Consider the following 14,365-nt stretch of genomic DNA (forward strand, 5'->3'; position numbering starts at 1 on the left):
CAACAAAGGTCCAATTTCTCAGCACATTCAGGCTCGGTCCTCAGCCTTCTCTCACCACGCTTAGCTCTGAATCCTTTCCAGATGCTGTGCGGTGGCCAAGTGAACGTCTTGCTCTTGGTAATCGTGTGCTCTTCTGCCTTCAGAGTGTCCCCTCACATTCAGTATACAACAAGCCTACTTTTCTTGTAAATTCTATACCACCCCGATGAAAAAGCATCCCTGCATCCTCTCAGCCTGAAATCACCACTCATTTTTATCAAGGAAACTTCTGCTCACCTCTTCCTCTCCCACTATAAACAGGTAACTCTACCGGATAAATATAATAATTCCACACAGACCCTCCTCTTAGCTGAGTGAAAGGAACACCTCTAGGCATCAGAATTGGAGAGGAGGGAGTAGAGAGGGTCTCTAAACCAGAGCTGTTAGGTTGGGTATGGGAGTTAGAGGGAGAATTGAACCCGGATAAAGGCACTCGGGGGTATTTTTAAAAGTTATACTAGGGATTCCCTGGTGGCACAGTGGTTGAGAGTCCGCCTGCCGATGCAGGGGACATGGGTTCGTGCCCCGGTCCGGGAAGATCCCACATGCTGCGGAGCAGCTGGGCCCGTGAGCCATGGCCGCTGAGCCTGTGCGTCCGGAGCCTGTGCTCTGCAACGGGAGAGGCCACAGCAGTGAGAGGCCCGTGTACCGCAAAAAAAAAAAAAAAGTTATACTAAAGTATACTATTCGTACAAAAAGGCACACATCATAAGTGTGCAACACTACGAATTTTCACAGAGTGAGTACATCATGTACGCAGCTCCTACAGTGCCCACCCTACACCCAGACAGGAAAGTGGACCAAGGGCTAGACCCCTCTCTGCAGGAAACAGGGACTTGGGGGGCTGGCCCTTCTGTGAAATCTAGAAAACTGGCCCTGTAGCCAGAGAAGGACATGGAAGACTGCCACCTGCCCAGGGCTCTGGACAGGGAATGAAAGCTTGCTGGAAAAAGTCAACTTTCCTGGTTTGAATGTATCTGCAAGGGGCAGCACTACGAAGCCAAGAAATGTCCATAAACCCCATCTAAGCCTGGTGGGACCCTGCAGTCCTGGCAGAGGCAGACCAGAAATGCTCTGGAGGGACCCTCCCACAACCCCGGGGGCAGAGACCTCGCTGGAGAAAAACACTCTTGCCCAATATGATCTCAAAAAGAATTAGAACCCTTAGGAGAAAATGAAATTATTTAGTCATGTGGTACGTGTCTTAATACTGGCGCAAGAGCTCCAGTTTTCTCTCTACACCGCAGGCAAAGTGAACCTTTTGAACCGTAAGCATGGATCGTTCTGTTAGAGGGAGATCACTTGATAAGATGAAGTCTTTCATCACCTAATAGGCCGAAACTCCTTCCCCTCCACCCCACACACTCTGCTCAAGACACGCAGTCTCTTTACTGTCCCTCAAGGCCTTGTTATGGGGTGAACTGTGTCCCTCTCCCTCAAAAAAAAACCCTGATATGTTGAAATCCTCCCCTCTGGTACTTGGAAACGTTATCTTATTTACCAGTAGGGTCTTTGCAGATGTAACCAAGTTCTGATGAGGTCAATAGTGTGAGCTCTTAATCCAATACGACTGGTGTCCTTCTAGAAGGGAAGACAGTTATGGGAAAAGAGACACACAGGGAGAAGGCTACATGACCACAGAGGCAGAGATCAGAGAGATGCTACAAGGCGAGGAGAGCCAAGGGCTGCTGGCCACTGCCAGAAGCTAGGAAGAGGCAGGAAAGGATTCTCCCCGACAGACTGCTGAGGGAGCGTGGCCCTGTTGACTCTGACTTGGACTTCCAGCCTCAGAACTGGAAGACAATACATTTCTTTTTTTTTTCAGTACGCGGGCCTCTCACTGTTGTGGCCTCTCCCATTGCAGAGCACAGGCTCTGGACACACAGACTCAGCGGCCATGGCTCACGGGCCCAGCCGCTCTGTGGCATGTGGGATCTTCCCGGACCGGGGCACGAACCCGTGTCCCCTGCATCGGCAGGCGGACTCTCAACCACTGCGCCACCAGGAAAGCCCCCATTTCTGTTGTTTTAAGCAGCCTGGTTTGTGGTATTTTGTTCCAGCAGCCCCAGGGAACTAATACAAGCCTCAAATGTGTTCCAGCACTTTCTGATCCCTCTGCTTGCAAAGCCCTTCCACAGAGAACCTCCCTCACTCCCCACAGGTCCGTTCAACTGGCACCTTTGCGGAGAGGCCCTGTCCCACTGCACCCCCGAAACTAACATTTCCTGCCTCTCTCCATGGCTTTGCCTCATTTATTATTTTTCTTCATGGTTCCTAGTCACAGCTAACCTTATGGTATGGATCTTTTGTTGATCGTCTGCCTTGCCTTCTAGAATGTAAGTTGCATGAAAGTAGAGATAGTCCAATTCATTGCTGTAATGCTCAGTGCCCACCACGTGCCTGACCTAGGCATGCCCTCCATACATATTTGTTTCATAAATGAATGAGCTACTTGAGAGTACAGTTTATTTTTTTATCCTTCCCAGTATCCGATATAACGCTTTGCTCATAGTAGACTCTCAGAAAATATGTGCACATGAACTAATAAACCCATCATCGCTAGTGGGCTTAAGGCTCTGCGTGGTTAAGAGTGGCAGTCAAAATACACATCGCATTGGCCTGCATTTGGTGGCCTCTTTGCTTAAAACAGTTGTGGGACAGTCGGTCAGGTTTCTCTGAGTAATCATCAGAGCTCACCATTTGTCTGCTTCACCCAGCCACTGTGTCTCTTGCACTGAAAGCCCCCATCCTCGCCCTGTTGTTCTGATTAAGGAGACAGAATTGAGTAATCTAAATTTAGTTTGTGTAGCTCAGAGGTGCCAATCACGGCAAATAATGAATTAGGGGATCTCCCCCACCCCTTTCCTGAAGCATTGAGCTGAAACCAACAAATTCATTTTATTTAGGATCACAGGCTGGATTCTGAGTGCTGTCTGTGAGAAGAGAATGCTTTCTTCACTAATTAAGTCACCAGAGCTCAGGCAAACCCTCTCCCGGGTGGTGGGAGTGCTGCTTATCTGAGTTGGCCCAGAGAATGTGCTTTCTGTTTGTTAAGGGAAGTGGTTATAATTTTGGTACAGATATTTAGGCCAGAAAAAAATGCATTTATATACACGTACATATGTGTATATGTACATATATATATAAATCTCATATAGTTTTATAAATTTCTTTAGCCTTTCAAGGGCTTTCTGGATTTCTTAGTAAAACCCGTATTTAGAATTCACATCTTCTGATTTAAGGGCTGTGTTTTCCTATCAGTTTTGAAAAGGACCCATATAAAGCATGTTTTATCTGTTTTCACTTCAAAAGAACATAAAAATTTACTCACTGAAAAGCTGTTGTATTTGATGCTTTTTGTAAGAAATAAGCCATAGATTAGAAATAACAAATGTCATGAAGAGCTCTTTGGGGAAAAATAATGAAGTTCTGTTTCCATTTGTAACCTATGAGTCTTAATATGTGTGTCAGGAGGTTTTATACATGAGTATAATTTTGAATGAGTTTTTTAAGAGTCAGTAAAAGGAAAATGAATGAAATGGTGCTGATTCATGTTTTAAAATGTTATTATGTTGATATAGTTAATAAAACATGGTTTGTTAGTTCCTTTTTTTTTCTGGCCAGATACAAATTTAACTTGCCCCAATGTTGATTACATGAGATTTGGCACCTTTATGCCTTGTCACTAATCATCAGCATTTCCCTGGGAGGGACCAGAAGACCCCTGCTATCTCCACTTAGCAGGAGCGGTACAGCACCCGGGATGGAAGGGTGACTTACCCTGAGCCTCCCGAGCCGAGAAGAGCCCACATAGCTCAGTCCTTAAAAACCCTGGGCTTTTTCTACTTCTCTGGCCTTGTCGACACTTTTTCCAGCACAGCATTTCAAATTGTAAAGACGTTTTGTGTAGTTGATTTAAAAGCAGTGGGTTTAGGCTTTAGGTAGAGGAGTATATTATCTATAAAGATCACCTCTTCAAAGGGCAAATTCAACTAATGTAATTTTCATTCTGAGAATGGAGAGCTAGCAAAATGTATAGGAAAGCAGTTGATACGAGGAGCAAGTTTTACTGTCTGTTTCTCAGGGGACACCTCTTGCCTGATTTGAAGATCGTGTAGATAATATGAAAGGCAATCCACTTAAGTTGACATTTTACACCAAGCTGAAAACCAGAAAGAGGACCCACTTTAATAATAAATAAACGAATTCAATCAAGAGCATACATTTTAGCTACAGAAAACTGGTTTTGCACTCAATCTAGACTCCATTTTCCTGGAATGTTCCACGTGGCTTGCCCCCTTACTTCCTCAGGTCTTTGCCAAATGTCAGTGAGGTCTTCTCTGACCCATCTATTTCAACTTGCACTAGCCTCCCCTCCCTCATCTCCCTTACATAGCTTCATTCTTTCTAACGCTCATCATCACCCTAAATACTACATATTGTGATTATTTTCTGTCTCTCCCCTAATCCCTATGTAAGCCCCTTGTCTGCTCTGTTCACTGCTGTTTCCCCAGTGCACACAGTAGGTGCTCAATACGTGTTCAGTGAATGAAAGAATGGTGCCTGACACCTTTCTATTCCAAAGGTTGGTCTTGTACTTCGAGACGCACTGAGCATTAGGGCCAGATGGGCGGGCAGAGGTGTGGGAATGTAGTAAGGGCTAGAAATGCGGGGGGCACCTGTTCTGTGCGCGGGATTGGGGCCAGGCAGTCACCCTGCGAAGGTGCACAGACATGATACTGACAGACCTCACCGTACCAGCCCACCAAAAAATGTGTTTGCCGGACTGGCCTTCACTTTTCCTAATGCTATCACGTTAGCAGCCTAATGTTTGCTTTCTGGTCCCAGCTGTGAAACTCTGCTGCATAGAGATACTACAGAGGAACTTAACAAGTATGTCATGAGTGTCTGATATAAAATAATTTCTTTTCTCATTCTGAAAACAAAGCAAAATAAAACAGGGTCGGTACAGTTGTGCTGTAACTAGGCCACAAAACTGGAGAATTGAGGCAAAAGCATTGTCATATGTAAGTGATAGTAGTGGAAATGTGAAGAAAGTTCTTTGCGTTGTCATGGCTGCAGTTCCTGCCTTGATCAGGTGGGCGCATACAACCAGGGCGTTCGTTCAGGGCGACCCGCACGGATTTTTGGTGGTTTGGGTGGAAGGTGCCAATTGCACAGCCTGGGACCCTTTCTTACCCTGGGGACCTCGCTGCTGCAGGGCGGGCTCCCGGGGAGGGGCGCGTCTCTACCTGGCCCCGCCCCTGAAGCCCCGCCCCTGCCCGGCACCAATGAGCGGGCGCACAGCGTGGGCGCAGGGAGTGGCCGCGCCTGATAAGGAGGCGTGGGTGGTGGGTGCTGAGGTCTGCTGCTAGCCGTTGGTGGGGCCCGCGCCTGGGTGTGCTGCAGCGGGAGGAACCCAGGTCCCGGGCCGAGGCTGCCCCGGGAATGGTTTTAGTCAGCACAAACATGGCTGCGGCCCTGCGATCTGCGGGCGTCCTGCTCCGCGATCGGCGTAAGTGGGGCTGTCGCGGCCGCCGCCGAGGCGGGGACAGCGGGCAGCTGGCGCCTGGGTCCCCGGGCCTGGGAACTTCCAAGGAGCGGCGGCGGGCTGCGCAGGAAGCTGCCCGCGGCGGGGCGAGGGGCGGAGAAAGGATCCGGAAAGGGGCGCTCCACTGGGAGGGGCGAGAGTGGGTTACGTGGGTCCCCCGAGGACCCTGAGAGGCCGCGGGGAGGGGTCCCGGAGTCACATCGGTCAGCTGGGTGGCCGTGAGCAGTGGCTGAATTTCTAAGAGCCTTAGTTCTTATCTGTAAAATAAGAATAATGATAGTCGCAGGATTGTTGTGATTTCGGGAGGCAGAGTGTGTTAAGGGCCTGCCACAGAGACAGTACCGTTGGCATCATTATCCTCATTATCACCATGGGCATCTACCCTGGGGTTCCCTCTCTGGTGGTGGAGGTCACACTGTGCCCACTGCTGCCCTGGCCCCTGGCGTCACCCGGTGCTCACTTGTCCTTGGCAGCAGGACCCACCGCGGGGCAGCTCAGGCTAGTATTTTCTAGAGATATTTGGAGAAGAAATAAGACCCATGGACAACCTCACACTTTTCTGATACAGACGTGAATGTAGGTTGTGTCCACAGGATGAGCGGACGGGACTCTGGTTCAGACACACCTGGCTGGGTCACTAGCTCTGCAGCATTCCTGTGACCCCCCTGAGTGAGGCTACCTCATAGGCTTGCCGTGAAGATTAGCAGGATACAGGTAAAGCCTGTACCACAGTCCCTGGCACACAGTAGATACATACATACCTCAAAATGTTCAGTTATTATTATGTAAAAGGCTGCCACCTACTAAGATGCTTAATTTGTATATTTGAATGATGACTGGACACAGACCTGACTTATTTTTCTAAGAAGTTCCCTAATTCATCAATCTGTCACCTACTGAAAAGGAGTGGAGAGTCCACTCTGAACCTCCATATCTTATTACAGGTGCCTTTGTTGGAAAAGTAATAAGGACCCAGTGTCCAATGACAATCAGGGCAGTGGGAGACGAAAGACATTATCTTTTAAGAAAAGGAAGCACAGTGCCAGTAATGGGGCTGAAAGAAGTATCAAATTAGTCTTTTCTTTCACTGACCCTTCCTGTGGCAAAGAAAGTCTGACAGGCTCTAGAGTTGAGGTCATAGAACAATATGAGAAACGTTAAATGCTTTGTTGTCCAGGTTATAAGTAACCAAGTGGAAGGATTCAGAAACCACAGCAGAAGTAGATTTGAAGTTCAATTGAATTACAGACTCTGATTTTAAATGTAGTTATAATACTTTATCTTGTTTTATATGAAGGGATTAACATCTGGGTTAGAAAAAATTGAGTAGTATTTCTCAAAATGAATTCTCAAAGTAGAAAAGCAAAGTTTTACACTCTATGTTTTTAGCATAGTATAGAATTAATAAGAAACTCCCTAGTATATATGTATATAGTATATACGTATATTTTAGAAAGTTAATAGAATAAAGAATTATTGTTTCTTTGTGACGTTTTCTTTCCAGATTTTTTACGTTAGGCATATATGTCTTTTGTAATTGGAAAAATCAAATCTAGAATAATAAAAAAGAATATCAATGTTTAAATTAATACATGAAAACATTCTGGCTCCATACTAGAAAAATAACAATTTTTTTCTTAAAGCCTCCCCTCGCCAAGTGTTTATTAATAGTTACAATACAGAACCTTATTTCTGTTAATTTTTAAAATGATACTCATGTTTATAAGGACCTTTTGAAATAATCTTCATCTGCTGTGTGATAGAAAAGGGCTGCATTAGGTACTTGTGTATCTTGTTTTCTACCCTCCCACGTACCACCCCCAAGCATCCAAAATATTAAATAATAGTTTTGGAGAATCACTTGATACCCATGAACTTCTTAAGTCACAGGTATACTTTTGAATGATTCACCTATTGGGTGTGTCCAGGAATTAATGAAGTTTTGTTTTCTTACATCATCTTTTCTGCATATCCCTTGGTTTTATAGCTTTTATTGTTTGTAGGCCTTCCAAAGGTAGACCAGTTGTCCATGCCAAGAGTAGGGTTAGAGTTACCTGGTCTTAGTTCATAAGTGGGCAGATCCTTAGTATTGAGTGTTCTTACTTCATGCATTGTGCCAGACACTGTTCTTGGGGCTGGACATAGATTTTTAAAAATTTTCCTAATCTTTACAACAGCCCTGCAAGTTTGGCCTTATCACTGTTTTACAGATGAGAAAAGTGAGGCTTGGAGTAGCTCAGTGAGTTGCCCAATTACTGTCACACAGCTTGTTTGGTCCTATGTGGAATTTCTGCTCAGATCTCTCTAGCTCCAGAACACACACTCTACACCACACGATGCTGCCTGTGCCTTTGAATTTCTCTTAAGCTGTGAGCTGAGTGCATTCAGGAGTCTCGTTTTGTTCTTTGAATAATTACTTTAAACTTATTTAGCTAGATTAGCACTAATCATTTGGTAGGAGATACTCTGTTTTTCTGGAGTCTTCAGATCATCAAGGGAGAGGAGTGTTTTAGAGAAGTCCTTGAGAGGTGGGTGTGTTAACCCTATGTCCTGAGCAGAAAGGATCCATCATTAGCATCACCTTCTTTGAGAATTTATTTAACCTCAGAGAAGAGAATTTTGTAAGTAGGGGGCATGGCAATAGTTTTCGGCAGCTTGAAAACCTACCAGCTCCCAAACTGTACTAAGCAATGCTAATGTACTGGTTGGAGACTCTAGTCTCATCCTTATTCCCCACCCCTACCCCACCCCCTTTTAAAGTTTGCAGGAGGAAATCTTATTATATTACCAGCAGTCAAATTATGTAATGCCAAAGTTCTATTCTGATACCCCATGGAATCTGATATAACCTCATTTATATAAGGAATTGCAGACATTGCAGCTTGATTGAGAACCTGGTTAAATCTCATCGTGCAGTTCAGAATTGAACTTGTCTGAAATAAGGAGATGTGAGTTGGTTTGAGACTTCATGTGAGCGGAATTGAAGTTCTTTATGTCAATCTTTGCACTTCTGCTTTGAGTTAATAAGGATTTTTCAGCTCAAGCTCACGTAATTGGCTCTGTTGGGAATGTGCACAATCTGGATAGTTGGAAATCTAAGTGGCCTGGAAATATCATTCTCCTATATTTTATAGACCTGCTAGGTGATAAAAAAAAAAAAAAGAAAAGAAATCAGAGAAGGTGTAGTCCCTATGCTCTAGACACTTACCAAGGAAAAGAATACTGGTACCAACATATGAGGCAGGCCCTGTGAAGAGTGCTGCACTGCCTTATCTGCTGTAATCTTTACACGGATGCAGATAACAGGGTTTCACCATTTTACAGCTGGGGAAACTAAGGCTCAGAAAGATTATAACCCAGCCCCAGTGACATTACTAGTAAGTGGCAGAACTGGATTCAGAGTCGGGTCCGTTGGTCCACAGCCCGGGTTCCTCACCAGAACACCTTTGACTCGTAAGTAGGAGGAGGGTAGAAGGAGACTGATCTCAGGCTGGTTTCAGACCCGCTGGTTTGAGACTGGGGAAGGGAGGTTGTGTGTATACTGCGGGGCACGGTAGTAACTACTGTCCTGCATTTTGCGATCTTGAGTACCTACTGTGTGGTTTCAGTTTAATTTCACTCTGTGTTATTTAAGGATGAGTACCCTTCATGCTATAACTGGGTATGGCCCATGGACTCCTCGATCCAGATAGGCTCTCCAGGCCCACAACTAACTTTGTGGTGCCCAGGACAAGACCTGTATACAGCAAGCTAACAGACTGTGAATTATGTTCTGTTCTGCTGTGCTGACAAGTAGACCTTGCTAACGGCCTGGAAGGGTGAACTCTTGAACTCTTCACAGTTCCTGCAGAAATGCCGCGGCCTTGAGAAAGTTGCCTCGGGCGGGCAGACTTCCCTGCTTCTCTTCCCACTCCTGGCCTGCCCGGCATGGTGAAGAGTCTTGTGCATACTCCAGTGTGTGTGTATGTTCAAGCTCCATTCTTGACCCTATGAACAGCCACCAGTCGGCTACCCTTCAGATCAAGAATTGCTTATACTGATGGTGCGATCTGCCGTCAGGAGGATGGATGCAGGAAAGAGGCCTGTGCCAGACCCTGGAAGTGGAGCTTTTGGGGCATGGAATTCTGAGGTCCTGGGTCCTGGGAGCCTGGTCAGGAATGGGGGGCATGGACTCTGGGGGTCCATGAATCCTTGGCCATGCAGATGGCATACCCCATGGGGCAGGGTGCAGAAGGAGGCGGACCAGAATCGGCCCTTGAAAGCAGAGCACCTCCGTCCCCCAGCCCTTGTCAGAGTCCAAGGGCAATTCTGGGGTTCTTAGTTCTGGTACTATATTGGAGAAGGCTAGGAGGCAGACATGAGATCTGTGCAAGTGGTGGAAAACTGGCCCAGTTTCCACTCCTTAAATCAGTGTTTCTTAACCTTTTCTGCAGGCTCCTCACCTTTCATATGAGCAGTATGCTGCCGTCATAACATGCATGATCTCATGAGGGATCATGTCAAAAGCGGCGGCCAAGGCAGTGAGAGGAGGTGTGTGTGGCTTCTAAAAAGCCTCCATGCAAGTCCTGCAAGCCATCCTAGGGGACGCCATCCCACCCCCTCAGAGAGGTCTTAAGAGCCTTCACCCGCCTGCAGTGAAATGCTGGGGAAATCACCTCTGCTGTAGCCTCTCTATTAAATTTTAGATCCAGGAATTATGCTCTGAGGACCTCTTCAAAAGCAATTACTTTCCAGCTAGATTTCATGCTGCCACTTTACTTTTGTCACAGTGGTATATGGTGGCTCAAGGGCCTGTCAGCCACGGAGGTGCCAGTCGGGTGCCGCCACAGCAGCAGCTGCCACAGAAACAGTCCAACGTGCCAGAAGCCCCAGACCTCAAGTCCAGCCGGGGAACAGGTACGAGTCTAATTTTAGGTACTAATAAGGATTTCTCTTTCTTGACGCAAACACCGGTGGATACCAGCTACCTAGGAGCAGAGGTGTTGGGAAAACCCAGCATGTAAGGAGTGGTATGTTATTTTCCTGGCTTGCTTTCAATAGCTGTGAAACTTATAGATTGCACCCCCAATTAAGGCTTTAAAAGTGTTTTTGAATTTTGATAGATTTTTTACATTTTCTGTTAAAATTTTTTTCCCCAGCTTTATTGAGGTCTGGTTGACAAATAAAAATCCCACAGGGCTTTTGTTAAAGGACACAGAGTTGAGTACAAACAATCTGCAAATCGTGTGGGAATTTAGTTTTGGAATATGTCCCATAACAGAAATTATGTGTATGCTGGAAATATGTTTATGAACCTAACATGATTATACTTATGAAATACATCTCCTGTGCAGGAAAAGGAATAACGAATCCACCAAGAATTTCTGTAGTAAACTGTTAAGGCAGTGAATATTATTGTAAATGCCATAATGTGATTTACAGTTTATTAAAGAAACAAAGTACGTTCCCTACCTCACCTCTGCTGTTTGCGGGTGGACGTCAGCAGGCATGGCGTTGCTACTGGGTGTCCTCTTCAATATCAGAGGCCACAGCTGTTTTCAAGTCTTCCTCTGGTACAGAGGCAACAGAAGACTGCAAAGGTCGCTTTTTAGATGAGTACACAGATAGGAGTAATGCACTTTAACACTGGGCAGAGAGAAAGTAGCTGTGAACTATTAACGCCTTGACCTTTCTGGTAGACCAGATGTTCCACGAGAGCTTTACAGCTTTGAAAATAGTCATATTTTGTGTTTGTTACTTTTAATTGTGTGATCCTGGGTATGATGATGGAGCACTTAGTGAACTGAGGTTTGTTGGGGATACGGCAGTAGTGTGGGGTCCCAAATCATCTCCTTTTGACTCTCCGGCCTCCTGAAAAACCACACGTGGGAAGGGAGACAGGAAGCACAGACACTGTCTCCATCCTGGGGGCATGCCCAGCAGGACGCCACTCCTCCTTGCCCCCCACGGCCCCTCTTTTCTCACCTCAGCCATAGTACAAAGTGCTTTAAGTATTTAGGGTTTGGGGTAAGTATTCGGTGTAAACTGAAGAACTGATTGGACGTGGAACCCTGGGAGAAAAATTATTTCATTACTATGTTATCCTGGTGGCAAAAGTCAACAACATAAATTGCCTTAAGGGCTTCCCTGGTGGCGCAGTGGTTGAGAGTCTGCCTGCCGAGGCAGGGGACACGGGTTTGTTGCCCGGTCCGGGAAGATCCCACATGCCGTGGAGTGGCTGGGCCCGTGAGCCATGGCCGCTGAGCCTGCGCGTCCGGAGCCTGTGCTCCGCAACGGGAGAGGCCACAACAGTGAGAGGCCCGCGTACCGCAAAAGTAAATAAATAAATAAATAAATCACCTTAAGATTAAATTATTAAAATTGAATAAAAATCTAAAAAGACTCCCAAATTCTAGTAAGTAACTTTATATCATATTTATACAAAAGAAATCGGTTCATTTTAGAAAATACAGACAGGAAAAAAAAATCACTGATAATCTCACCACCCAGTATTTTGTCTCTATACCTGTATCTATTAATATTTACTCAGTATATATTTATCATAATGTGATAATACTACATATATTATTTTTATAACTTCCTCTTTTTATTTAATGTCTACCACATAACTGTAAAAAGTCTACATAATTTTTATAGCCTGAGAGTATTTTATTAAATCTTAATTTATTTATCCTATCTCATGTTATGGGGCACATAGGTTATTTCTGGGTTTTAAATATTAGAGATGATGGGGCTTCCCTGGTGGCGCAGTGGTTGGGATTCTGCCTGCTGGTGCAGGGGACACGGGTTCGTGTCCTGGTCCAGGACGATCCCACATGCCGCGGAGCAGCTGGGCCCGTGAGCCATGGCCGCTGAGCCTGCGCGTCTGGAACCTGTGCTCCGCGACGGGAGAGGCCACAGCAGTGAGAGGCCCGCGTACCGCAAAAAACAAAAACAAACAAACAAACAAAAATTAGAGATGCTGAAGTGGTGAGTGTCTTTGTGAGTCATTCTGATGCCAGATATGATGAAGGCCTCGTGCTGCTTAGTGCTCAGACTACTCTAGACAGTGCTACACTACGAATTTGTCCTCAGAGGGCTGAGTGGTACATGTTTTCAGGCTCCGTGGGCCATTTGGTCTTGTTTGCTGCTATTCACCTCCCCCATCATAATGTGAGAGCAGCCACAGGTGATACGTAAACAAATGACTGGAACTCTGTTCCAATAAAACGTTTTTTAAAAAAATTAATTTATTTTATTTATTTATTTTTGGCTGTGTTTGTGTTGGGTTTTTGTTGCTGCGTGTGGGCTTTCTCTCGTTGCAGCGAGCGGACGCTACTCTTCGTTGCGATGTGTGTGCTTCTCATTGCAGTGGCTTCTCTTGCTGCAGAGCACGGGCTCTAGGTGCACGGGCTTCAGCAGTTGTGGCTCATGGGCTCTAGAGCGCAGGCTCAGTAACTGTGGCGCACGGGCTTAGTTGCCCCGTGGCATGTGGGATCTTCCCGGACCAGGGCTCGAGCCCGTGTCCCCTGCTTTGGCAGGCAGATTCTTAACCACTGAGCCACCAGGGAAGCCCTGTTCCAATAAAACTTTATTTACAAAAGTAGGCAGGGGGTGTGTGGGCAAATGTGACCCATGGACTGGAGTTTGCCAAACCCTGTTCTAGAGGCAGCATAGATCCTCTGGCCAGTTACATCTTGGAGATTTAATGAAGAGCTGGGATTTGTTTTTTATCTTGATGATGACTTTATATAGTAGAATAGAATTAATCTGTTCCTTTGTTAATGATGAGCTTAAGTTTTGGTTTGTCCAGTTAATAGTTCAAAGGAAAAACCTCATATTTTGAGAGTGCAAGAATATAAATGGCAAAATGTGGCAACCTTTTCAAATGAGAAGCTTTCAATGTGTTTGCCGTACACGCTTTTACATTCAAACAAGGGGAACTTGACCATTCAGACTTTGGTGTCAGATGTTCTGTGTCTGGAGGGGAGAAGAGACAGCAACCCTTGACTAAAGCTTTGCAGTTCACATTCGGGAATAGAGGGATGTTGGACTAGGGCTTCCTAATGCGCCATTCGTCATGCACAACGCAGTTTTGAATTAAGGGCAAGCGTATTTAGGTATTTTCATGTATAAGATCAACATGGTTTGCAAAACATGGGTTTGCAGGGTAGAGTAACATCCCATTTAAAGCCACTCTTGTTCTGAGCTCAGGTGTTATAGATGAAAAACAGTTCTAAATCCTGTTTGCACATTGATGCCCTCTGTGGCTTAGGTAAGTCTCTTAGCGTGGGGTTTCTTAACCAGTAATCTGTTAACTGGCAGCAATCCATGGAAAAATGCACTTAATTTATTGTGAGTCACAGCTTTTGAGGGTGAGAGACAGAATCCCAGAACACCAGTGGCCTAAGTAGAAAGATTAAGGGAATACTACAATTTCACAATATAATGAATCTGGAATTTTCAGGTATCAAGAAAACAAAACACCAGTTTGTTAATTCATTGATAGGACTTCTGGCCCGAGGGGGTAGAAAAGTTATGGAACAACAACTTCAATGTGGTTGCTTGGTTTAGTAAAAAGAGATTAAACCCCTTTCCTCTAACACAGTGCTTCTGAGCAGAGGGTGGGATGGGGGATCATTTTTGTCCCTGGGACATATTTGGCAATGTCTGGAGACATTTTTGGTTGTCACAGCTGGGGTAGGGTGTGTGCTATTGCCATCTAGTAAGTAGAGGCAAGGTTGCCACTAAACCTCCTACAAAGTACAAGACAGTCCCACAACAAAGGATTGTCCA

General features: G+C 45.5%; 1 protein-coding gene across 1 annotated transcript in view; it reads left to right on the forward strand.

Annotated features, from left to right (window-relative positions):
- The first annotated feature begins 5,371 nt into the window (after nucleotides 1-5,371).
- The window catches only part of FECH (ferrochelatase), a 38,452-nt gene continuing 29,458 nt past the window's right edge, over nucleotides 5,372-14,365 (forward strand). The window contains exons 1-2 of the mRNA XM_067698969.1: nucleotides 5,372-5,554; nucleotides 10,360-10,486. Coding sequence (XP_067555070.1) covers nucleotides 5,488-5,554; nucleotides 10,360-10,486 — 194 coding nt within the window. The 5' untranslated portion in view covers nucleotides 5,372-5,487. The remainder of the gene's footprint in view (nucleotides 5,555-10,359; nucleotides 10,487-14,365) is intronic.

The sequence above is a fragment of the Pseudorca crassidens genome, chromosome 12 (assembly GCF_039906515.1).
Source record: "Pseudorca crassidens isolate mPseCra1 chromosome 12, mPseCra1.hap1, whole genome shotgun sequence".
NCBI classification, from domain to species: Eukaryota; Metazoa; Chordata; class Mammalia; order Artiodactyla; family Delphinidae; genus Pseudorca; species Pseudorca crassidens.